The sequence below is a fragment of the Triticum urartu genome, chromosome 7 (assembly GCF_003073215.2).
Source record: "Triticum urartu cultivar G1812 chromosome 7, Tu2.1, whole genome shotgun sequence".
NCBI lineage: Eukaryota > Viridiplantae > Streptophyta > Magnoliopsida > Poales > Poaceae > Triticum > Triticum urartu.
This window is the reverse complement of record NC_053028.1, coordinates 705,306,732-705,331,538: the sequence shown is the minus strand read 5'-3', so window position 1 is coordinate 705,331,538 and position 24,807 is coordinate 705,306,732. Positions and strand designations below refer to the sequence as shown.

Here is a 24,807-nt window from a genome sequence, read left to right as displayed (position 1 = left end):
GAAAAAAAAGTTTTTAGAGTCCGTCAGACAACCTCTAGGCCACCCTGCACAGAGGTCAGAGTTCATCAACCAGACTGAAGTGCTTGCCTCCTTATTGGTAAAGGATGCAGCGGTACGAGCCTATAGAACAGATCCTGTTCAAGTAAGGTCGTGCTACAAGCTGCAGCGCCTCGCCTTATAAACCGGTGCCGCTCCCCGCGAACTAGCAAGGTGGGACTAATGTAGGGGGGTGCGCAGCAGCGCAGGCAGGGCCGGCCCTGGGTAGGGGCAAGAAGGGCGACGCCCTAGGGCCCAGCCCGATTGGGGGCCCCGACCCTGTGCATATATATACTACACAACCGAACAAGACGGGCCTTAAAGCATGTAGCGCACGTACTGTTAAAAAAACTAGTAGGTTACTTGAATTGTGAAAGGCACAATCCCAGTCTCGTTTCAATCGATCCATCTCATAACACCAGCCGCCGTCGTTTCTTATTCCTGTATGCTCGTTCCCCATTCTGCTCCTACTCCCGAAGCATGCAGCATGCCTAGCAAATTAATGGATATTGCTGCTATACTTGATTCCTTTGATACCCTTTCAGTTTCTCCATCTCACTCCTCTATTGATTTGCCTATAACTATTCTCATCTAGCGGACGGCCACAGGCAGAGACAACACTTCATAAGCTCAGTTACTTTGCAAGTTGCAGCAGGACATTTTCTTGGGTCAAAGGCCTACAAAGTTCTTGTAATTTCATAGTCCTTTTCCGCTTGATTTTTGTACTGTTTTTCTTTGTTTTCCAGCGATTCCCTGACTGATCTTCTATTTCTGTACGGGGTTGTTCATTTGAGGATACGAGGACCCTAGGATGACCTGATATGCTTGGGATTGGATAGCTGGATTTCTTCTATTTTTCATCAGACAAATTCAGGTACTTCGACTCCTTTCTTGTAAAATGTTGGCTAAAAACATGATTTTGAGAAAGAAGAAAGAAAATGCTAGCAGATAAGTTAGATCCGATATATTTTATTTAGTAATGAAAAAAGGATGTTTTTTAGGCATAAAAATGTTGTGCTTTGTATCTTTTTTTTGCACCGATTGTGCTATGCATCGATGTAATATATATTTTTCACTATATTAGGCCCACTTTTTAAGTTCGCCCCGGGCCTCTAAAAAGTCAGGACCGGCCCTGAGCGCAGCGCCTCCTCTCGGTCGCAGGCTCGTGGGGTCGTTGGCCCATGCGGTTGGGCTGGAGAATAGACACAGCGCGGCCCATCTGAGTGAGATACGTAGACAGAGCTCAGCCAGCCCATATGAGAAGTACCTGTTTCGTATGTCTTTTCTTTCCTTTTTCGTTGCAAAAATCTGCTCTCTCTTTTTTTCTTTGCATAAAAAAAGGCTTTTCGTTTTTATTCCCTGTGATTTCGAATTAATTTCGTTTTCTTCCGCAAAGAAGATGGAATTTTCTTTTTTGGTAAGTATCCGAGAAATGTTTTTAGGGAATACCTGAGAAACTTTGTTAAGTTGTTTTTCCAGTATACTTGTATTCTCTATTTTTTACATCAAAAAGTGTATACCCATGCAGCATTTTCCGAAATACAATTAAACTGGTCCAGGGGAAAAGCTCCACGGTTATTAATCCAACAGAAAAAAAAAACATTGGAAAAGTGGCCAGCACACTGCCAGCTAATAACTAAGAACAAAATTGAGTTCCGTACATGATAATGAAGTAAAAAAAAAGTTGCTATATGATATAACATAAAAAAAACATGCGCTTCTTCTCTTTGCTGGCTCACTTCTTCAAAGTTAATTCTGTCGAATTTCCAGTCCACTTTGTTGGCTAAGCTACTTTTGTTGCATTTCCAGCGCTCTCTGTTGAAGCACTGTCCCAGTGTCCCACCTTGTGGGCTCAGCTTCTTGCTGCAGGTTCAGGGAATAATCACCCAACTTCCCTTTTCCTTGACCTTCTTCATTTGCTGAAGTTGGTCTCAGTGTTGTGCTGGAACTGCCTGTGCTGCTAATCTTCAAAAGTTGTTTTTGTTGGCTCAGTCACAAAAACAGCCACCTGTTCTTTCCTTTTCCTTTTCCTTAAAAAGATCCAACACACGCCACAAAACAGCCACCTGTTCTTTCCTTCTTCACCCTGAACTTCTGTTTTCTTCCTACATAAGGAATAGAAAAACTTATCATTGGTTCTCATCAGGCAGTTTTGATTGTTCCCATCAGGCAAAACAAGCAATTCCTTCTTTGACAAACTGTAGCAGGTTGCAACTGATGTCAATAGAACAGAACAGGTTTTTCGGGGCAATTGCCAACCTCATTGTCTAACTTGTCCAGAAACATACAAGAGCTAAATATTTTTGCCAACAATATATCTGGCACTATCCCATCGGATATCAGAAACTTGATAGGCCTGGAGGTGCTTGTTCTTGGTCGCAACTTGCTCAATGGGATAATTCATGAGAGCATAGGGAAGCTTGCACAGCGGGATGTAAATGGCAAATAAACGGCGTTCACAAGTCCCGTTTAGTTAGTTTTATCTAGCTTGATAGTTCATTCTCCCCGGGAAAAAAAACAAATTATTGAACTGTTAAGACCATAAGTGGGTTTAAACGGGACCCGCTTTGCATCCCAAAGTCAATTAATATGGATCGAAGGGAGTAATAAAAACATAGAAGAACTAATGCTAATTGGTTTCCATCAAACAGATGGACCCGATTGTTTCATTCATTGCACCGCGCCTTGATAAATCACTGGGGCCTCCTGGACTACATCATGGGGGGCAGGTGCAGCTCAGGAGCATTTAATCAGGGAGAGCAAGTCAGTTTCGGCACAGGTGCAGAAGTGGTCAAATTCAGTCCTAGGTCACTAACATGAATAATGGTACCGGTACTAATTTAATCCGGCAAAAGGCTCGCCGGCATCATCCAAATTCTGTATCAGAAAGAAAGAGCTTGTAGCTCCAATGATCCATACCGAGGAGAGAGAGAAAAGAACCACCCAAATAACCAGCCCGATGCAGCAAACCATGTGGCGGAGGGGTACACCGCTGCCACGGCGCCTCTTCGGAATCAGATGTCTTGTGCTTCTCCTACTCTCCACCATGGGGGTCATGCACGCACACGACGATGACGAGGGAGCTCTCACGGCTTTCAAGGAAAGGATTTCAGACCATTCCGGGGTGCTGGCCTCCTGGAACCGGAGCATCAGCTACTGTGTCTGGGAGGGCGTCACGTGCAGCCGGAGACATCGGTCGAGGGTGGTTGCTCTGGACCTAAACTCTCAGGGGATCTCCGGCACTATCTCCCCCGCCATCGGCAACCTCACGTTCCTCCGCACGCTCAACTTGAGCCTCAATCCCTTGCACGGCAAGATTCCTCCCAGCATCGGCTCCCTCCGCCGTCTCAAGTACCTTGGTGCAATCCCAAGCAACATTAGCCGCTGCACCAACCTCAGGGTGATGATAATTGCTGACAACAAGGGGTTGCAAGGAAGCATACCTTCTGAGATCGGCAACATGCAATCGCTTCGTGTTGTACACCTATACAACAACAGCCTCACTGGGACCATCCCCTCATCACTTGGGAACCTCTCACAGGTGACCATCTTGTCCCTGGCAGCTAACCATCTCGAGGGATCAATCCCCGAGAGCATTGGGAACAATGCACATCTCGGGTTCCTTCAGCTGGCCATGAACAACCTCTCAGGTTTGCTTCCTCTTTCGCTGTACAACCAGTCATCTCTGTACATGTTTTTTGTGACGGACAACTACCTGCATGGCCGTCTACCAGCTCATCTGGGAAGAAGCCTTCCTAGCATACAGCAGTTTGGATTTGGGAATAACCGATTCACTGGAGTTGTGCCTCCATCACTGACTAATATCTCCAGACTCCAGCTTTTTGATGTTGCAAATAACGGATTCAGTGGGGTTGTCCCTTCAGACTTGGGAAAATTGCAGTATCTTAGAAGGTTTAATCTGGTTGGAAACAAGTTTGAGGCAAACAATGAGCAAGAATGGCAATTCCTTACTTCTTTGACAAACTGTAGCAGGTTGCAACAGATAAATATAGAACAGAACAGGTTCTCGGGGCAATTACCAACCTCATTGTCTAACTTGTCCACAAACATCCAAGAGCTAGATATTTTTAACAACAATATATCTGGTACTATTCCATCAGATATTGGAAATTTGATAGGTCTTGAGGTGCTTATTCTTGCTGGCAACTTGCTCACTGGGGCCATTCCTGAGACCATAGGGAAGCTTATACAATTGAAGAGGCTACATCTGAGTTCCACCAACTTATCAGGATTCATCCCCTCTTCCATCGGAAACCTCACTGGTCTTTATAGGCTTGGTGCAAGCTTCAACAGCTTGGAGGGACCGATTCCATCAAGCATTGGAAATTTGACAAAACTTTCAGCACTAGATATATCGACGAACCATCTTTCTGGCTCAATTCCAAAGGAAATTATGCAACTATCATCCATCTCAATTTATTTGGCTTTGTCTTACAACTTGCTGGAGGGACCTCTACCTTCAGAGATTGGCAATTTGGTAAATCTCGAACAGCTTATCCTATCAGGGAACCAGTTGTCTGGTAAAATACCTGCAACCATTGGTGGCTGCGTGGTCCTGGAAACCCTCTTGATGGATGGCAATTCATTCCAAGGAAACATCCCTCCCACTTTGAAGAACATCAAAGGGCTTACTGTACTGAATTTGACGAACAACAAACTGAACGGTAGCATCCCAGGGGAACTGAGCAATATTACCAGCTTGCAGGAACTGTATCTTGCACATAATGATCTGTCAGGGTCAATCCCTGAACTCCTTGGTTATTCAACATCTCTGCTCCACCTCGACATATCGTTCAACAATTTACAAGGTGAGGTACCAAAAGAAGGGATTTTCAGGAATTTAACTGGACTATCAATTTTTGGAAACAATGAGTTATGTGGTGGAATACCACAGCTTCAACTGCCAAAATGTCCAAGCTCCAAGAGAGGCTTGCCAAAGTCCCTGAGAATAGCTGTCCCTGCAGCAGTTGGTATCCTAGTCTTACTTGTAGCTCTTGCTTTAGCTGGATTTCTGTACAGAAAATTTAAGTCAGGATTGAGGAAAGAACAACTGTCACCTCAGAAGATTGACCTTCCAATGGTTTCATACAACGACATACTCAAAGCAACGGACGGGTTTTCAGAAGCCAATCTGCTTGGGAAGGGAAGATATGGTACTGTATACAAAGGCACTCTAGAAAATTTTGCTGCCGCTGTGAAGGTGTTTAATCTGCAGCAATCTGGATCCTACAAGAGCTTCCTGGATGAATGTGAGGCACTAAGAAGAGTTAGGCACCGTTGCCTTGTAAAGATCATCACATGTTGTTCAAGCATCAACCACCAAGGCCAAGACTTCAGAGCGCTAGTCTTCGAGCTCATGCCCAATTTCAGCTTAGACCGCTGGATCCACCCAGATATTGAAAGCCAAAACAGAATGGGAACACTCAGCCTGTCACAGAGGTTAGATATCGCCGTTGACCTCGTGGATGCTATAGACTATCTTCACAATGGTTGCCAACCTTCCATCATCCATTGCGATCTCAAGCCAAGCAACATTCTTCTCACAGAGGACATGAGGGCTCGTGTTGGGGATTTTGGCATTGCTAGAATTCTAAAAGAAGCTGCAAGCGAAGCTTCTGCAAGTTCCCTTAGCTCCATGGGAATAAGAGGATCCATTGGATATGTTGCTCCAGGTAACTGAATATGCTCCCCCTATGCTTGAAATGATCACATTTAATTAGATATATGTTTTTTAAGGCTTAATTAGATACAATATATGTATATGAAATAACTTCTGTGCATACCTGTTTATACCCCGAATTGTTTCAATCCATTGTAGAATATGGAGAAGGGCTTCCAGTATCTACTTATGGTGATGTGTACAGCCTTGGGATCACCTTGATCGAGATGTTTACTGGAAGGTGCCCGACAGATGATATGTTTAGAGATGGGTTAACCCTGCAATACTTTGCAGAGGCAGCAGGTCTATCTGGGAATGTCATGGAGATAGCAGACTCCAACATCTGGCTGCATGATGAAGCAAACGATAGCACTGATACAGAAAATATAAGCAGAGCCAAGGAATGTTTGGCTGCCATCATCCAGCTTTGTGTCCTATGCTCAAAGCAATTGCCCAGAGAAAGGATGTCAACAAGTGATGCTGCTGCAGAGATGCATGCCATCAGAGATGCCTACCTCAGTAGTCAGTGAAGTGATGTTAAATCATATGAAGAAACCACTACCAAATGCCGATAACCATGGGTTCTCCAAGTATATTATTGAGATCTGTACTATATTGTGATGTAAAGTCTATCAACTGGTACTGTATTATTCACTTTATACACGTTATCATTTGTGACAGCATTGCTGTGGTCTAGGGTATAAAGAACACAAGAACATATGCCTTCCATCAGTTTTATTCCAGTCAACCAATTTCTGAATCAACCAGCCGCTAAGTGCAAGAAACAAGTCGCGGCTCGCCTACTGTTTAATCCAAATTTCAGCACTGGCTTTTGTTTCCAAGTTACTTGTGTTGCGCTTCCAGCCACTTTTGCTGAAGTATCATCCTTTGTTGGTATCAACTAGATGCTGGCATGCTGCAACCTCAGGGCTAATTCAAGAGGGGAAACAGGGGTGCTACGTGAGAAGAACAAAACTCAAGAAATGTGTGTGTAAAGTATCCAGTACATCACAAGACATACACCAACTCTCTTTGCAGACTCGGTCTTCCAAAGTCAATTCTATTGCACTTCCGGCCTCTTTTGTTGAATTATCAACTTCACTGGGGAAACTACATGCTGCAACTTCAACTTCAACTTCAGGGCTAGTTCAAAGGGAACGAAACACCGAACTTTCCTTTTCCTTCAAAAAAAATCCAACACGAGCACTTGTTCAACTATGGGCCCCTAAACACCAGCCACGCGTTCTCATCTATACTCTTTTTTTTTGACAAAAAACATAGAAGAATTCAGGCTAATTGGTTCCCATCAGACAGAGACAGTCTTGATTGTTTTATTCATTGCATTGGGACCTCCTGGACTACATCACTGGGACCAGGTGCAGCTGAGGAGCAATTAATCAGGGACAGCACGTCAGTTTCAACACAGCTGCATAAGTGGTCAGATTCAGTCCGAGGTCACTAACATCGACAACTTGGTACCAGTACTATTTTAATTTCGCGAAAGGCACACCAACATCGTGCAAATTCTGTATCAGAAAGCTAGAACTTGTAGCTCCAATGTTCCATACCAAGGAAGAGAGAGTGAAAATAACCACGCACAGAACCATGTGGCGGAGGGGTACACCGCTGCCACGGCGCCTCGTCGGAATCAAATGTCTTGTGCTTCTCCTGCTCTCCACCATGGGGGTGACGCGCGCACATGACGGAGATGAGAGCGCTCTCGAAGCATTCAAGGAAAGGATTTCAGACCATTCAAGGGTGCTGTCCTCCTGGAACAGGAGCATCAGTTACTGCGCCTGGGAGGGCGTCACGTGCAGCCAGAGGCACCGATCAAGGGTGGTCGCTCTGGACCTCAACTCCCAGGGGCTCGCCGGCACCATCTCCCCTGCCGTCGGCAACCTCACGTTCCTCCGCACACTCAACTTGAGCCTCAACCCCTTGTACGGTAAGATCCCTCCCAGCATCGGCTCCCTCCACCGCCTCAGGTACCTTGGCCTGCAAGGGAACATGCTCACCGGTGCGATTCCAAGCAACATTAGCCACTGCAGCAGCCTCAGGAAGATGGTAATTGCTGACAATAAGGGGTTGCAAGGAAGCATACCTTCTGAGATCGGCAACATGCAATCGCTACGTCTTGTACACCTATACAACAACAGCCTCACCGGGACCATCCCGTCATCACTAGGGAACCTCTCCCAGGTGTCCATCTTGTCCCTGGCAGCTAACCATCTCCAGGGATCGATCCCTGAGGGCATTGGGAACATCCCATCTCTCGAGTTCCTTCAGCTGGCCATAAATAACCTCTCAGGTTTGTTTCCTCTTTCGCTGTACAACCAGTCATCTCTGCACAGATTTTATGTGGCGGACAACAACCTGCACGGCCGTCTACCAGCTGATCTGGGGAGAGGCCTTCCAAACATGCAACAGTTTGCAATGGGGGACAATCAATTTACTGGAGTTGTGCCTCCATCACTAACTAATCTCTCCAGACTCCAGGTTTTTGATGCTCCAAATAACGGATTCAGTGGGGTTGTCCCTTCGGAGTTGGGAAGATTGCAGTATCTTAGATGGTTTTGTCTGGATGTGAACAAGTTCGAGGCAAACAATGAGCGAGAATGGCAATTCCTTATTTCTTTGACAAACTGTAGCAGGCTGCGACTGATGTCTATAGAACAAAACAGGTTCTCGGGGCAATTGCCAACCTCAGTGTCTAACTTATCCACAAACATCCAAGAGCTAAGTATTTTGGCCAACAATATATCTGGTACTATCCCATCAGATATTGGAAATTTCATAGGTCTGGAGGTGCTTCATCTTGGTCACAACTTACTCACCGGGATAATTCCTGATAGCATAGGGAAGCTTACACAATTGAAGGAGCTACACCTGGGCTACAACAACTTATCAGGATTTATCCCGTCCTCCATTGGAAACCTCACCGGTCTGTCTAAGTTTGATGCAAGCTTCAACAGCTTGGAGGGACCAATCCCATCAAGCATCGGAAAATTGACCAAACTTTCACAACTAGATCTATCAAGAAACCATCTTAATGGCACAATTCCAAGTGAAATTATGCAACTATCATCGATCTCAATATATTTGGCTTTGTCTTACAACTTGCTGAAGGGACCTCTTCCTTCAGAAGTTGGTAAGTTGGTAAATCTCGGGCAGCTTCTTCTATCCGGGAACCAACTGTCTGGTAAAATACCTGCAACCATTGGTGGCTGCGTAGTCCTGGAAACCCTCTTAATGGATGGCAATTCATTCCAAGGAAACATCCCTCCCAGTTTGAAGAACATAAAAGGGCTTACTGTGCTGAATTTGACGAACAACAAACTGAATGGAAGCATTCCAGGGGACCTGAGCAATATTACCAGCTTGGAGGAATTGTATCTTGCACATAATGATCTATCAGGGCCAATACCTGAACTCCTAGGTTATTCAACATCACTGTTCCACCTCGACATATCCTTCAACAATTTACAAGGTGAGGTACCAAAAGAAGGGATTTTCAGGAATTTAACTGGACTATCAATTGTTGGCAACAATGAGTTATGTGGTGGAATACCACAGATTCAACTGCCAAAATGCCCAAGCTCCAAGAAAGGCTTGCCAAAGTCTCTGAGAATAGTTGTCCCTACAACAGGAGGTATCCTGGTCTTCCTTGCAGCTCTTGCTTTAGCTGGATTTCTGTACACAAAATTTAAGCCAGGGTTGAGGAAAGAACTACGGTCACCTCAGACGACCAAGATTGACCTTCCAATGGTTTCATACAACGACATACTCAAAGCAACGGATGGGTTTTCAGAAGCCAATCTGCTCGGGAAGGGAAGATATGGTACTGTATACAAAGGTACTCTAGAAAATTTCGCTGCGGCTGTGAAGGTGTTTAATCTGCAGCAATCCGGATCCTACAAAAGCTTCCAGGATGAATGTGAGGCACTAAGAAGAGTTAAGCACCGTTGCCTTGTAAAAATCGTCACGTGCTGTTCAAGCATCAACCACCAAGGCCAAGACTTCAGAGCACTAGTCTTCGAGCTCATGCCTAATGGCAGCTTAGACCGCTGGATCCACCCAGACATTGAAAGTCAAAACAGAAATGGAACACTCAGCTTGTCACAGAGGTTAGATATCGCTATTGACCTTGTGGATGCTTTAGACTATCTACACAATGGTTGCCAACCTTCCATCATCCATTGCGATCTCAAGCCAAGCAACATTCTTCTCACTGGTGACATGAGGGCTCGTATTGGGGATTTTGGTATCGCTAGAATTCTTAATGAAGGTGGAAGCGAAGCTTCTGCAAATTCCCTTAGCTCCATCAGAATAAGAGGATCCATTGGATATGTTGCTCCAGGTAACTGAATATGCTCCCCCTATGCTTCACATGATAACACCAGATTAGGTATATGTTCATGAAACAACTTCTGTGCATAACTTCCCCGCAAAAAAAAAAAAAAAAAAAAAAAAACTTCTGTGCATACCTGTTTGAACTCCAAATTGTTTCAATCCAATGCAGAATATGGAGAAGGGCTTTCCGTATCAACTTATGGTGATGTGTACAGCCTCGGGATCACCTTGATCGAGATGTTTACCGGACGGTGCCCGACAGATGATATGTTCAGAGATGGGTTAACCCTGCAATACTTCGCAAAGTCAGGTGGTATTCCTGGGAATGTCATGGAGATAGCAGACTCCAACATCTGGCTGCATGATGAAGCAAATGATTGCAATGATACAGAACATGTAACTATAGCTAAGGAATGTTTGGCTGCCGTTATCAAGCTTGGTGTCTTATGCTCAAAGCAATTGCCTAGAGAGCGGCTGTCAACAAGTGATGCTGCTGCAGAGATGCATGCCATCAGAGATGCCTACCTCGGTAATAGTGATGAAGTGATGTCGAACTATATGAAGAAACCACTACCATATGCTGATTAGCATGGGTTCTCCAAATTGATTATTGAAATCTGTAGTTATATTGTGGTGTAAACTCTATCAACTGGTACTGTATTATCCACCTTATACGTGTTATCATTTGTGCCAACATTGGTGTGGTCTAGGGTATAAATAAGACAGACATATGCCCTCCATCAATTTATTTCAGTTAACCAATTCCTGAATCAACCAGGCTCTGCAAGAGAAGAGTCGCGGCTCGGGGTGACTTTTGTTTCTAAGCTGCATATGGTTCTGAGATTGAGAATTCCTCATTTGGTTTCACATTCTTAAGCATGATTACTCCATTCTTAATTGGGCCTATAACTCATAGCAGAGCATACACATTTGAATTTCTTTATTATCTTCTTGAACAATTACTTTTTGTCAATTCATATTCCATAGAATATCTAGTGTACCCTTGAGCAAATAAAAGAAAATATTTACTAAAAACAACAATGATAAGAATATTTACTAACCATTCATCACTGTACACAGTACACACAGTTGATACATAAGTAATAGCCCCTGTTCAAGGATTCGTCCGATTAATCTCTACTCGTACGGTCAGCGAGTAGCCGATAAACTGATAAATCAGCCGATTAACTTGCCGTAGCCTATTAATCCCCTACTCGCCAGCCAAACGAGCAGCTACCAGGTAACGATTTCCTCAACAATGGTAATAGCTAGATTATTAAGCGCAAGAATGACAAGATTATGAAGCTAAACTACTCTACCTAACTCCCTCCTGGTGAAAAACATGCCAAAACATACCGAATGTGTGAGCTGTCAATATCGACGTACTTGGACCAGTATGCCTTGTATTTGGAGATGGGTCAAACCCTGCAATACTTTGCACATGCAGCAAGTCTTCCTGCGAATGTCATGAAAATAGCAGATTCCAACATCTGGCTGCATGATGAAGCAAACAATAGCACTAATACAGAAAATATAACCAGAGACCAGGAATGTTTGGCTGCCATCATCCAGCTTGGTGTCCTATGCTCAAACAACTGCCTAGAAAAGGAATGTCTACAAGTGACGCTGCTGCAGAGATGCATGCTATCAGAGACACCTACCTCAGTAATCAGTGATTAATTCATGTCAAATCATATGAACAAACCAGTACCACATGCCGATTAACAAGGGTTCTCTGAATTTATTCTTGAATCGGTAGTATATTGTGATTCAAACTATGAGCTGGTACTGTATTAACCAACAAAAAATATCACTACCAGATGAGGTGAAAAAAGGTGCTACATGTGAAGAGAAAATTCAATTAAAATGGGTGCTGTAAAAAGGTTCTACATGAGCACATCACTAGACATAACTGAGTCAGTTCTCCAGAGTTACCTTTTGTTGCATTTCTAGCCACCTTTGTTGAAGCACTATCCCTCGTTGACTCAGATTCTTGCTGCAACTTCAGGTTCAGTGCTACTTCAAAGGGAACAACTTCAGGTTCAGTTCTAGTATTCATAGGGAATGAGCACTGAACCTTCCTTTTTCCCTAAAAAAAATCCAGCACAAGCTCTTCGCAAACAGCTACCTGTTCATTCTCCACTCTCAGCTTCTCTTTTCTTCTTAGAGAAGGCATAGAAAAATTACTCCATTTGTTTCCAAATTCTTACGCATAATTACTCCGTACTTATTGGGCCTGTAATTCATATACCAGATAATAAACAGTTGGGTTTCTTTATTACCTTGTTGAACATTTACTGTTCTTCCAATTATTTTTTGTATCCTTGAATGAGCAGAAGAATATTTACTATGCTGTGACTTAGAAATCACTGTGCATGTAGTTGATACATGAGAAAAAGCTACTCCCTCCGTCCCATAATGTAAGACGTCTTTTGACACTAGTGCAGTGTTAAAAAACGTCTTACATTATGGGATGAAGGGAGTAGATTATTAAGCACAAGAATGACAAGATTATGATGCTGAACAATGTTAGACATATCACTGCTCTACCTAACTCGCTCCTGGTGAAAAACTCGTGGCACAAAAGTACCAAAACAGAATGATACATATGTCATTGTTTGCTTGCGTAGCAATGCCGAATGTGTGAGCTGTCAACATCGACATACTTGGACCAGTAGGCCTTGTACTTGGAAACGGCAAGGTCCAGCCAGGGCTTGTAATTCCCATTATAGTGAACTACCGCTGCATTCTCGATTTCAGCAATGTCAACAGCAGGATCATAGCCAAGGCCCAAGACATGCCAAGTGTGATCCAATGGGTGTGTCAAATTGTAGAATGTAATTAGTCCTGGAGGTAATGTGCCCAGCTTCCACAACTTGCGATCCTCATTCTGCCAAAAGAGCTTCTCTTAGTAAGTGAAACCAATAAAAGCTACTGACAAGCGATTGTTGTAAGATACACCGTAGACATAACATACACGGTAGGATAAATGTAGTTCAACAATATAACAATATTTTTTTGCTCCATTACTTACCAAATTTTGCCAATAATGGTATATTCCAGTGATGTTTCGCTTCTTCCACTCCTTCAGGTCAAACATGTTCATTCCAAAAGCCCAACCACAAGCACGTGGATCAAAGTTCTCAGAGATCTTAGGATGTGAGAAGTTGAGATAAGTGTCGAAGCGATGGAAACTTTCTTTGCAGGTTTCAACAGCACCATTTACCATCCCTTTAAGATCAACATCCCAGAGGGGTGTCAAGTCCTTCTGCACAACAACATCATCATCGAGAAACAGTATCTTGTCAAGCTTGGGATGTATCTCTGGCATGTAGAACCTCAGATGGTTGAGCATAGACAAATATTTTGGGTTCCTGTACTTCAGATTTTCAGTCCCATCAGAGAGTGATGACGGGTCATGTGCTTTAAAGTAGAATTCCTTGAGACGAGCTGACTCAAGTTGCCGCATAACCAAACAATAAGACGAATTGAGCCACTTGAAATTGTCAATGTTCTCCACGTGGACAGTAGCAGGGCGGGGAGAATGACTGATGAACCACATCTTCATAGCTGCAAAATTAAGCTTGTCAGTGACGATGTGGAACACATGCTTATTTGGCTCCTTGGCATTTGTCACGGTTGATCTGACAACTACTGAGGCTGCAAGGACATTATCAGAAAATATAGCATAGTGATAGAGTGACCGATCATCGAGCTTTGCTTTATCTTCTTCGTCCTTCAAAGCAGCAGCTTGAAAATACTCCTTGATCACACCATCACGGAGATGATAATCGGTTATCAACTGCATATGTAGGCAGTGCAAGGGCATGGGAACCGTCTTTGCAGCATGCTGAACCAGGAATGTGTTTTGCTTTTTCGCAGTGTCGATATTAAGTTCCGCTGACTGCAGCATAACACGCAATCTTCTGGATACTTCATCAGAGTTGTACAGAACATCTCTAGCTGAAGACAACACATGCCCCATTGCTTTTGCTCTCTCTAAAGCGCTGCAGAACAAGAGAGGGTGATAAATATAACACATCGTTCCATGCCAATGCGAACAAGAAACTGAAGAAAAGACTGAAAAAATTCAGAGGTGTAAAATGAAGTACCTTGAATCCAGTTCACTGTCCATATGTGCATCTCCAATAGCTGCTTTGCTTTCTTTTATGCACTTCATGAGTGATGCATACAAGTCGGGCTCATTCTGGGAACGTGCAATGGTGGCGTACACCTTTGCCATTATTATCTGATCTATCATGAGCTTCACCGTGGAGTCTGTATTTGTGTGGTGAAACTCCTGCCTCCAGATATTGTAACTGACTTTCACTTTATTATCAAAGTTCCTCGAGCTGTTTGTGGCCGCATTTCGCAGCTGGAGCTCGGCCTCCTTGTCCATCTGAAGCAACTCTTGAATCCGCTGCTCCTTTCTTCTACGTCGAAATACCTGCAGGAACCGTGTGATGTTTACAACAAGGCGGCAACAATGAATATGAGCTTGACAATTTAGGGAGTGAACCAGAAACACTTGCGATGTACTCCCTCCGTTCCGAATTACTTGTCGCAGGTATGGATGTATCTAGATGTATTTTAGTTCTAGATACATCCATTTCTGCGACGAGTAATTTGGAACGGAGGAAGTAAAGATGAACGAATATCCACCATCTTACAAAACAACTATGCAAGACAAATAATATTTGACCTCTCGCTTTAGCTTTATTGGATCGGGTCTTTGGGTTGCCGAAACCGCTGCAGTTGAAACAATGTTGGCTTCTGATCCAGCGGCCAGTTGCTGCTCCTCTACAGTCTCTTGCTACCATAACAGAAGAAGAACCACCGGTGAGAATTAGAAACTAAAACAGTGAGCCAAATATTTTTGTTCATGGCATACAATTTCAGCAGCCGGATAGCTATCTCTGGGCAGCAGAGGGTTCTCCCAGATAGAGGACGACGCGAACTCCCTGGCGGTGACCTTGAACAGCTTGATCCGGCCATCCTGGTCCGTGTACGCGATGGTCTTGTTGAAATCCTCCACATCCTGCCCAAGCAAACATAACCCCACATTGTTTCACATTGCACAATCACACACACGGTTCCAAAATTCCTGGGCTGAGAAGTCAGGTACAGTATAACCTGCAAATCGCCGCACCCGGGGCAGCTCCGGGGACTGGCCTCCCGTGCGCTGGAAAATGAAGGTGGCGTCAGAATGAGAGAATTTCAAGCACGGCGCGGGCGTCGGAACGGAGAGTCTGGCGGCAACGGCGGTACTTACGCTCGGTGGCGGTGGTCGGAGAAGAGCCGCCGCGACACCGCCGATCTGACGGAGGGGACGTGGACGACGACCTGCGGGGCCGGAGCGGGAGGAATCGTCAGGAGCGAGGAAGGAAGGAGGGAAAGAACCCCTTTTTTTCCGCGGGCTCGTGCTGCGCCGCCGCATTCCGCCATTGCGGCCGGCGAGGGCAGGGGATAAGAGTGCGCGTGCGTGCGGGCTGGTGAGCGGTGCGGACGGGAGGGGAGGGGTACCTGGAAGGAGAGGAAGAGGAGGAGCAGGAGGAGCGCGACGAGGCCGGAGCGCCGCCGCCACGCCGCCGCCGACGAGGGGTTGGGGGGCAGGGAGGGGAACGCCATGGAGGAGTGGAGGTGGGGTGATGGGGGTGGGGCCGGTGTCGATTTTTCGGGGGACGAATCGCCGGGTGGCGCTAGCGGGAGCAGGGCCGCCGTTTTTCCGTTCGGATCGCAACGGGAATGGAGGGGAAACTGTTACGGCCACATGTGGTGGTACACCCAAGGCAGTGGCGGCGTCCATTTGATATCATGAGCCATGGTTTCTCACGAAATTGAAGCTCCCCTTTTTGTTTTCTAGCCTAATTTTGTTAATTTCGTCCTAAATTCGAAAATTCCTCATCAAAGATAGTTCCAAATTTTTTTGTGATTTGTCGGTTTTGATGATGTTTTGTTGGATTTGATCCATGGATTTGCTTGGTTTCAAGTGGATCTAGCTTTCCTCCATCTTTTCCCCACCATCCATTCCCAAAATCTCCCTAATTTTGCCCAAGAAATCTCCATTTTCCGCCACGAAATCGCGAAATTTCTGCCCACCCGTGCCCACGGACCCCAGACCCCGTGCGCACGGGCCCCTCGAAAAGTCTCTGGACACCCCGTGCCCACGGGACCTGTACCGTGCGCACGGGACCCCGTGCCCACGGGCTCCTACCCCCGTGCGCACGACCCCCAGGACAGCCGTGAGTACTTCACCATTTCGCCCATAACTTCCACATCCGGAGTCCGATTTTCGCGTTCTTTAGCTCGTTGAGTAGCTATTGACATCCCCCATCCACCTAGATAGGTTCCATCACCATTTGACTCCATCAAAGTTTTGACATTTTGGCTTCTTTAACTAGGCCTTCCATCATATCATCCGCAAAATCCACCATAGCCTTCTGCAACCTAACCCATTTTGCTCCATTTAGCATTTGTGGTTGTTTGAGTGGTGACTTGAGTCTCCTAAGGTGTTTCGGCTACTTAGGGACGGTTGCTTCTTCATCATCCATCACCACCACTTCCACATTGCCATCTCCACTACCACCATTTGACTTTTGTCCTTGAGATTTTGAGTTCGCGGTTTTTCCGTTTCCTAAGGTGTTTCGGCTACTTAGGGACGAGTCTCCATCATCTTGGTATCTACATCAAGAACACCGCCACTCACCATCTTCAAGGACGGTAACCTCGACGACACCATTGTACAATCACCCTTGCAATTGCATTGATAACCCCTAGCCCATTTTGCGTCATTTGCCTATCGAGACTAGCCATTTGAGTATTGCCGGCAACGTTACTTGTGCATATTAGTGATCTACACCTCCCATTGCATACATACCATATCATATCATCCCTTGTGCCTCAAGTTTGTTCCCGCATATACACAATCGCTATCTTGGTTTGTGCATTTCGCAAAGTGGCCATATACAAAAAAAGAAAAGAATAAGCTTTTAAGCAAAAGAAGAGAAAGAGCAAAGAGCTTGTAAGCAAGTGCCATAGCATAATATCACGTTGCACATAAGATTGTCATATCCGATCATCTTGGATCATCTTGAGAAGAACAACGGGAACATCATACATATAGCATACTTGGGATAGAAAGCTCATACATTTTGCATCTTATAGGTTGTGCACAAGTGTCGTATCCGCCTATTGAGCAATCGTGCTAGCGTCTCTCTTGAGTTGTGCAACACAAGCGTTTTCCGTGGATTCCACATTTTGTGCTCATTCCTTGGTTGCACGACCCCATTTATCTATCTGTGTGTGTTTCCGTGTGCCACATATTGCAATTGGTCTACTTGTTTCACTTGCGAATTTGTGAATCTTTTCTAACATTATTGACTCTTGCTAACATTTTGCATCAAATTTTTGTGCCACTATCCTCACCGAGCTCCACCATAAGCCTTATTTGTGTAGGTGTGAGAATTGACAAGATCCGGTACCAATTGTGCTATTTCCTTGATACATTATTGAGTGATCTTTGATCCATCCTCAACATTGGATAAGGTACATTGGTCTAGTTCTTTCCTTTCTTCCACTCATATTTGCGCGAGTCTTGTGATGTGTTAGTTGTTCTTGAATTTGAGAATTATTACGGGTGGAGAAGAATACCGCGAGTAAAATCACAACTGCGTAGTACTCCCTCCGTCCCAAAATTCTTGTCTTAAATTTGTCTAGATACGCCCTTTCATGAAAAGATCGAGGGCGAAACCAAGATAGGCCTTTTTGGCCGACAGGGGTTGGGAGGGCACGCCCCAAGCGCAACCTCTTGTCGTGCTCGTGCTTCGTGATTGCGATCATGGCCTCACAACTCCACATGTCAATTTTGTCTTTCCGGTCCAAAAGAGGGTTTCTTGCCTTCATAAAGATTGCTCTTTCACCGTACAAAGTGTGGTATGGTTGTCAACTAGTGGTTTGGCGTGGAGTTTCCCATCAACCCTCGTTCCCATCGGTCGATGATTGGTGGAATGCGAGTCTAAATGCATCCTTGGACCACAACCAATGTGTATGTCATGTTGAGTGTGTGCAAGGAAAGGAGCATGCATGACTTCAACGTCCTTGGGTTAATCTATTGGGGGGTTGTAACATATTTTTGCCTTAAATAAAGGAAATATAGTTGTACTAAACTTGAGACACCTATTTTCGGACGGAGAGGGTACGTAGAACGCCATTTTGGACGCACTTCACATATAAATGACGGGAACGTAAGCTTGTTTTTACCAAAAACAAGTTCATGTGTAGATTTAACTATGTCCTAATTGAAGGAGTGTCTTCCTGCAAATTTATTGAAAAGAATATAAACATCGGACCCCACAAAAAAACAATATAAACATCGGTCTCTACTTCGACGGCACAATCTTTGTTTTATTAGAAGGTAGAATATTAGCCATGTAGAGGATAGACAAATATTTTTTGCAGTGATAACACAAACAGGTAGGTATAGTTCCAACTTCCAACAAAGCTCCAACTTTTTTGACCAGCCATTCTCCTAGTGCAGCATCATATCCTCAGTTTTATTTTACTGCAAGGAAGGCATCAAAGCATGATCTGATCCTCTAAGCGTCCTCAAATCATTTGTATCCACTGAAGAAAGCTCCTTATTTGATAATAAGATTGGGGCTTTGTTAGTGAGCTTCCCACTAGGAGCAAACAAAGAAAAGGGAAAGTGAAAGGGTGCCTAAATTGTTCTGAAGAACTTTGGTTCAGTCTAGCACTTTAACCAGCTTCATCCAGGAGTAATCTGCAGTAGTTAGCAGAAAGTAAAAGTCCACCATCACTTTCTGTCTCTTTTTTCGCGAATACGCAAAAGGCTTGCGTACCATTGCATTGATAGGTAGGATTTGAGGAAATGTTTTTTCAGCAACAAAACAAAATCTTGACCGCATCAGAAATATCCTGCCGGAAAATGTTAAAACGCCCCTTTTCAATAAAAAAGGTGAAAGCAAGATTCTTAAGATCTTTTTTTAACATAGATTGTTAAGATCTTTCAGGTAATGATTCAAAGGTTTGCTTTCTTCACAGCAGGAAAATGTACAGAACTTCAACACTTGAACAGAACCATGCTTGAAAGTCTACCATCACTTTTTCTGTCTCATGATTTTCAGCAACCAAACTAAAATATCCAACCAGAAATTTTTTTGGTGAAATATTTCTGGTAATGAGTCAAATGTTTGCGTTCTTCAGAGCAGAAGATGTATGGAATTTCAGCACTTGTACAGAAGCATGTTATTGGCAAGACCCAGAAAAGGGGGGCATTATATAACTGATAATGACTGAATGCTGTTCTTGGTGCAACCTGATGCAAATGCAACCAACCCATGGCATTTCAGTGGGAAAAAATCATTGAATTCATGCGTACAAGTATGGCAACAGCTAAATATCTCCGTGTATATCGCTACACTATTACAATGACCGTCATGATCGGCGCAAACTTCGTCATGACAACGGAAAACAATGGTGTGGTGGTGGTGGTGGTCTACCTTTACATTCTCCAAATGGATATCAGTTAAATGGTTACATATCCTATAGACACTCCTGATCATGATCATCTGCCCCTAGAGTTGGTCCTAGCGCCGTCGCTCCTCGGCGAGTTCCCCCGGCCACGCGGCATCGACGGGCTGTCTCGCCTGGCCTCCCTCGACTTGGACTTGCTCTTCATCGCCTCGATCTGCTCGAGCGCCTCCACGACCTCCTTCATGGACGGCCGGCTCTTGGGCTCGCCGGCCAGGCACTTGAGAGTGAGCTGAGCGGCGCGGAAGGCCCCTCTGGCATGGTACTGCCCCTCGAGCCGGCTGTCCATCAGCTGGGTCAGCCTCCTCCGGTCTGACAGGAGTGGCTTCGCCCAGTTCACCAGGTTGAGCTTCTCGCTGGGGCGGCTCGGGTCCAGCGCCCTCAGGCCACAGAGCATCTCGAGCAGCACGACGCCGAAGCCATACACGTCACTCTTCACATATAGGTGGCCTAGCATGAAAGGTGTTCAGTGTTAAGTAACCAGTGCTATGAACGGATGATGCACAGTGTTAATTTGTAATGTGACTGTTAACTGACGAACATACCGGTAGAAACGTACTCCGGAGCGGCATACCCGTACGTGCCCATGACTCGTGTCGTCACATGAGACTCCCCGTCATCTGGGCCATGCTTGGCCAATCCAAAATCCGAGAGCTTCGGGTTGAAGTGCTGAACATGACATGGTTGCAGGGTGATCAGGGTATTATTCAGGGACTAAAGTTTGTCGCTAATATATAGGATATTCATCAATAGTGCATACTGAATCTAGTAGGATATTGGACGCCTTGAAGTCCCGGTAGATAATCTGCCTTTCGGAAGAATGAAGGAAGGCGAGGCCACGGGCTGCACCGATGAGAATCTTCAGCCTGAGGCTCCAAGGCAGTGGCTCATAGATGGCCCCTCCTGATAACATCAATGAATTAGTATCACAACTGAGCTAGATGGTAAATTTGATCACAAATAATCTTTGACAGCTAAGCAAAAAGTAGAACAGGAAAAAAAAAATCCAAGTCCTACTTTTGACCCTCTATTGCAAATTGACCTGGCAAGAATGATGGAAGGTAGCAGCAGCAAGAATTTGGCTGGGTTCAGACAATTTAGTGGATGCTCGTGCCCTTGAAAAGTGCTAGTCGTTAGTTGTATAGCACTATGGACTATGGTGCTCGATATATAGTATGCGATGAAAACGATGTTGCAGTTTCACCAGCATCTGCAAGGCGTGCTACTTTGCGGACTAAGTTGGCATAAAGAGGAAAAACAGATTGACAAAAGGAGAACTGTTTCAGATATTTATCGTTTGAAAAAGGCCGTCTGCGGCCGAAAGAAGACTCACTTCTGAAGAGGTGGTTCTCCAAGCTCCCCTTCGCCATGAACTCGTACACGAGTAGTAGCTCGTTGTCCTCCATGCAGTAGCCCAACAGTTTGACGAGGTTGGGGTGCGAAATTCTCCCAAGGAAATTCACTTCAGACTGCATCAAAAGGATATAGTAATTCCTTTTTCAGAGAAATGCATAATGAACATCTTAGAAATCTGGTACTGCTTCCAGAATTAGCAATAAATAGATAACTAAATAAAATGAAAGCAACAGCCACAATACAAATTCCTAGTGTCTGCCAATAAGCAGTACCAGTACTTGTCAAGAATAGCATAAATATGAAGTGACCAATAACTAGTGAGAGCAGAGTACTGGAATATGCACAAAAACACACAGGGATAATCTAAGAGAGTGGTACTACTTATAGCAATAAAAAAATGAAACATGGAAATCATATTTTGCCAATAATTAGTAACAGTACTTGCCAAAAAGGCCATAAATATAATAATTTTCAATGACTAGTGAGACAATAGTATTGGAGTATACACAAAAAACAAGCAACCAGAGTACTGTGGCCGTGGCAAATAATGCAAAGGTTTAGCATTCTCCACTTGGCCAAAAGCATGCAAATGTGGCAATTGCAACTTGAGCAAAACTACAAGGCAACACTATCACTAACTTTTAACAATTGTAGGGAAACTGAAATCTGCCTAAGAACTGAAAGCACCATTTTTTTTAAAAAAAATCGTGTCACTGAAATTCGTCGAAGTAGAAAACAAATATAAAGGTAACCAATTCATCAGGATCATACTCACCTGCCATTGCTCCATCCCCTGCACACTCTCAGGGTTGAGCTTCTTGACGGCGACGACCATGGGGGTGCTTCCCTTGGCCGGGTTCACGTCGATCCACCCCTTGTAGACCTTCCCGAAGCCGCCCTCGCCGAGCACGGTCTCGGGCTTGAAGTTCTTGCAGGCGCCCCTGAGCTCGGCGAAGGTGAAGATCCTGAGGTTCGGGGACTCGAGGATGTGCCCCCCCTCCTCGTAGCAGTCGTCGGTGCTGGCGCCGCTGACCGTCGACGCCATGAATGTGCTGGTGCTGACCGTCGACAGCTTCCCTGTTGTGGCGGTGGTGGAGGAGCTCGTGGTCCTCTTCGACGCAGACATCCCTGCACATGCATAATAATTAGCAAATGTCAGGCGCTGCTTCAACTATGGATACCAGATGGAGATGTTTCTTGTATTTATAAACTTTACCAATGCATTTGATGATGTGAGTTACTATGACACTGAAGTAAAAAAGTTGAGGGGGCCGAATTAAATCGTATCATTTGGGCAAGATTGTTACTACTTATTCACGAAAGAAATGAAACAAGTGAATCCATGCTAAAAGAAACTAATCGGCACATAAAACATAATTTGTACAGAAAATTTTCTGCACTTGGTGGTTGGCACGCAGCGATCAACAGAATTGATTTCAAGAGCAGGAATGTTGGATTCATTGCAGCCACATGTATAGGCATGCAAGTTGGCCCAGTTGGCCCGTACGCACATAATCATATATTGGTGAAGTATGTGCGTTCCAATACAGAAGTGGCAGCATGGAGAGGATAACTACTAGTACTAGTAGTAGTACTACATGGCCAAATCAATGATGAACAGAGATACATATTCTGTAGTCACATGAATGGAATATTACAGTTGAAATCATCAAGAATGCACAGGGCCGTCCCAAAACAAAAACTGGGAGGGGATTAGGGGGAAAAACAAATCTCCAACTGCATATTAGTTAGTCAAGGCTGCCATCAAGTTGGCCACAGAGATTGCTGTGACAAAATTTAAAAAATTGGCCACAGAGATTGCTGTAACAAAATTAAAAAATGACCACATGGATTTGTGAAAGAAATCAGTCTGTAGAGGCCTCAGCAAGCCCCAGAGACTAGGATAAAATATTCTTCTCACATGGAAGGGGCCAATAATAAATAAAACAAGATAAAAATGAGTGGGCGAATGAATCGATTAGCATCCGAGCGGTACCTGCGGGATTGGCGGCGGCGGCCTTGGCGCCCCAGCCCCACGGGATGAGGCCGTCCATGGCGCTGGCGCAGTTCCCCATCGCTCGCGGATGGAGGGAGGGTCGGGGCCAGGCGGCCCGCCGTGCGCGACGGGGAAGCTGCCGGCGACCCCGCAGCAACCAACCGCCCTGAGCAGAGCGCGCCAAGAAGAAGTTCCAATCCGGACGGGAGGAGCCAAGAAGAAGAAGCCAAGAAGAAGAAGCCAAGAAGCCAGGAAGGAGAAGGGAAGGGGGAGCGAAGCGGCGAGGAAGGTGGGAGGAAGTTGTGCTGGGACGACCACGACGAGGAGGAGGAGGAAGAACCACCGCCGAGCGAGCGAGGGAGGGAGTTGCTCCACTCAGTTTCTTGATTTCTTCCCCTCTCCCCTCACTTTCAGAGGAGAAAAATATATACCTCTGCCCCGCCGAATTTCTCCGCGCCCGCGACGACGAGTGGGGCACGCCCGCCCCCGCCGCTGGCGCGTGGGGCCCCGGGAGAGAGGGGTGCGTGTCGTCTCCTGCCTGGGTCAACGGGGTCAACGGCCGGTTGGCTGCCCCCGTATTATAACCGTGGCGGTTTTTCGTCGTGTGTAACTCGGGCTCGCGACCGCCGACCGGCGACAAGGACCCCGTCGTGGTTTCCGGCGAGCAAGGCAGCGCCTGGTCCTCATCGATCGACCAACGCCGTACGGTTTGGAAACCACGTTTGAAAGTTTTGGAAACAATTCTAAGAGGGAAAATATGGGATGTTGAGGGTTTTTTTTGTCCTGTTGTCATGCGAAATTACTGTGTTTGGCACTGTTCAACGTTGATTTTGTTGTTTTTTTATACCTAGCATCTTCTAACGCCTTTGAGCTTGAAATTTCGCATGGCGACACAACATCACCCTCTTAACATCTCTCTTCTTTTTTTAGATTTTTTCGAAACTTCGAAACATCTTTTCCACTAAATGTTTTGTTTTCACGTGATATTCTATCCTCTAAGGGATGGGAACCGGGGAAGGGAAGCGACGTCGCCGCACCAGCGGGGGGCCACGGCCTCCGTTCGTCGTAGTGGCAGCGGGCTGGATCCTGTGAAGGATAGTCGTCATGGAGGAGGCGACGGACTCCACTGGTCATTGTGGCACGGCGGTGGCCCTCGACGACTGCGACAATGAGATCAGGGGGTGGTGTCGTCGCATCTACATGTGCATTAGTGTAGCATGAGGGTGTTTATCGACCCTAGAATGTACTGCTATGAAAAAGTCGAGTTAATCATTTGTGTTTATATCTTGTAGTGGTGGTTGCCTTTGTTTTGCACTCTATTTAAGAATAAAAATGGTTAGGTGCATCATAATGATGCAGATGTCACGGGTTTCAACCTTCTTTTGGGAAAATAGAATTGAGGAGTCTGTCGTCTTCGGCCACCAGAACGAGTGGATCGATGGCGCCCCGACATTCCCTACCGAAGCCGGCCAAACCTTGCTCATCGCGGATGGCAAGTTATCGGCACTCCAACTCTGTCGGCCCAACATCCCAAAAACCAAAGTTGTTGCCGAAATCACATGGGAATGCTGGCCCAGAGACTTGAGCGCTACTATAAAATCAAGCACCCTCCCCCATTGAAGATAAAGAAGGGAGGCAAAACATCAAGCCGTCGTAAACACCCAAGCAACCACCATCATCCAGGACAATATCAGAAGAGCGCCATCACGCACTGTTGCTTGAGCAAGCACACCAATGCTAGTGCACCCAAAGAAACTGCCGGATCTAACCAGGTCCACCAGAACCAAACCTTCACGCGTCCCCGTCGAAGCCAATACTAGGCGGGTGGACATTATTCCGA

At 45.4% G+C, this 24,807-nt stretch overlaps 4 protein-coding genes and 1 pseudogene across 6 annotated transcripts; 2 read left to right on the top strand and 3 right to left on the bottom strand.

The window, feature by feature from the left end:
* Positions 1–17: 17 nt before the first annotated feature.
* LOC125526210 lies at positions 18–152 on the bottom strand (annotated as a pseudogene).
* Positions 153–1,610: 1,458 nt separating this feature from the next.
* LOC125521196 (probable LRR receptor-like serine/threonine-protein kinase At3g47570) lies at positions 1,611–6,396 on the top strand. 2 transcript variants are annotated; one of them, XM_048686256.1, is made up of 3 exons: positions 1,611–3,686; positions 3,771–5,729; positions 5,876–6,396. In XM_048686256.1, the coding sequence occupies exons 1-3, from the start codon at positions 2,945–2,947 to the stop codon at positions 6,244–6,246; spliced, it is 3,072 nt and encodes a 1,023-aa protein (XP_048542213.1). In that variant the 5' UTR covers positions 1,611–2,944; the 3' UTR covers positions 6,247–6,396. The 2 variants fall into 2 exon arrangements, with proteins under 2 accessions (XP_048542213.1, XP_048542212.1); XM_048686255.1 differs by having other exon boundaries at positions 1,612–5,729.
* A 317-nt stretch (positions 6,397–6,713) lies between these two features.
* LOC125521195 (probable LRR receptor-like serine/threonine-protein kinase At3g47570) lies at positions 6,714–10,819 on the top strand. 2 transcript variants are annotated; one of them, XM_048686253.1, is made up of 2 exons: positions 6,714–10,073; positions 10,236–10,819. In XM_048686253.1, exons 1-2 carry the CDS (start codon positions 7,274–7,276, stop codon positions 10,652–10,654), a joined length of 3,219 nt encoding a protein of 1,072 aa, XP_048542210.1. In that variant the 5' UTR covers positions 6,714–7,273; the 3' UTR covers positions 10,655–10,819. The 2 variants fall into 2 exon arrangements, with proteins under 2 accessions (XP_048542210.1, XP_048542211.1); XM_048686254.1 differs by having other exon boundaries at positions 6,714–10,121; positions 10,236–10,448.
* A 1,730-nt stretch (positions 10,820–12,549) lies between these two features.
* On the bottom strand, positions 12,550–15,757 carry LOC125521197 (probable galacturonosyltransferase 3). Its single transcript, XM_048686257.1, has 8 exons — positions 15,590–15,757; positions 15,339–15,409; positions 15,200–15,248; positions 14,958–15,104; positions 14,769–14,879; positions 14,179–14,513; positions 13,101–14,073; positions 12,550–12,956 (listed from the first exon to the last, which is right to left on the bottom strand). The coding sequence occupies exons 1-8, from the start codon at positions 15,692–15,694 to the stop codon at positions 12,678–12,680; spliced, it is 2,070 nt and encodes a 689-aa protein (XP_048542214.1). The 5' UTR covers positions 15,695–15,757; the 3' UTR covers positions 12,550–12,677.
* A 3,647-nt stretch (positions 15,758–19,404) lies between these two features.
* On the bottom strand, positions 19,405–23,376 carry LOC125520653 (probable serine/threonine-protein kinase PIX13). Its single transcript, XM_048685615.1, has 6 exons — positions 22,968–23,376; positions 21,747–22,099; positions 20,949–21,084; positions 20,376–20,518; positions 20,161–20,284; positions 19,405–20,065 (listed from the first exon to the last, which is right to left on the bottom strand). The coding sequence occupies exons 1-6, from the start codon at positions 23,044–23,046 to the stop codon at positions 19,650–19,652; spliced, it is 1,251 nt and encodes a 416-aa protein (XP_048541572.1). The 5' UTR covers positions 23,047–23,376; the 3' UTR covers positions 19,405–19,649.
* Positions 23,377–24,807: the final 1,431 nt, after the last annotated feature.

Excerpts from the sequence above, each read along its gene's own strand:
- LOC125521196 (XM_048686255.1), top strand. The coding sequence starts at position 2,945 with ATGATCCATACCGAGGAGAGAGAGAAAAGAACCACCCAAATAACCAGC. Across the intron at positions 5,730-5,875 it reads CATTGGATATGTTGCTCCAG|AATATGGAGAAGGGCTTCCA; the intron begins GTAACTGAATAT and ends AATCCATTGTAG.
- LOC125520653 (XM_048685615.1), bottom strand. The coding sequence starts at position 23,046 with ATGGGGAACTGCGCCAGCGCCATGGACGGCCTCATCCCGTGGGGCTGG. Across the intron at positions 21,085-21,746 it reads AGGGGATGGAGCAATGGCAG|TCTGAAGTGAATTTCCTTGG; the intron begins GTGAGTATGATC and ends CTTTTGATGCAG. Across the intron at positions 20,285-20,375 it reads CCAATATCCTACTAGATTCA|CACTTCAACCCGAAGCTCTC; the intron begins GTATGCACTATT and ends TGTCATGTTCAG.
- LOC125521197 (XM_048686257.1), bottom strand. The coding sequence starts at position 15,694 with ATGGCGTTCCCCTCCCTGCCCCCCAACCCCTCGTCGGCGGCGGCGTGG. Across the intron at positions 15,105-15,199 it reads CCGGGTGCGGCGATTTGCAG|GATGTGGAGGATTTCAACAA; the intron begins GTTATACTGTAC and ends TTGCTTGGGCAG. Across the intron at positions 12,957-13,100 it reads ACCATTATTGGCAAAATTTG|AATGAGGATCGCAAGTTGTG; the intron begins GTAAGTAATGGA and ends CTCTTTTGGCAG.
- LOC125521195 (XM_048686253.1), top strand. The coding sequence starts at position 7,274 with ATGTTCCATACCAAGGAAGAGAGAGTGAAAATAACCACGCACAGAACC. Across the intron at positions 10,074-10,235 it reads CATTGGATATGTTGCTCCAG|AATATGGAGAAGGGCTTTCC; the intron begins GTAACTGAATAT and ends AATCCAATGCAG.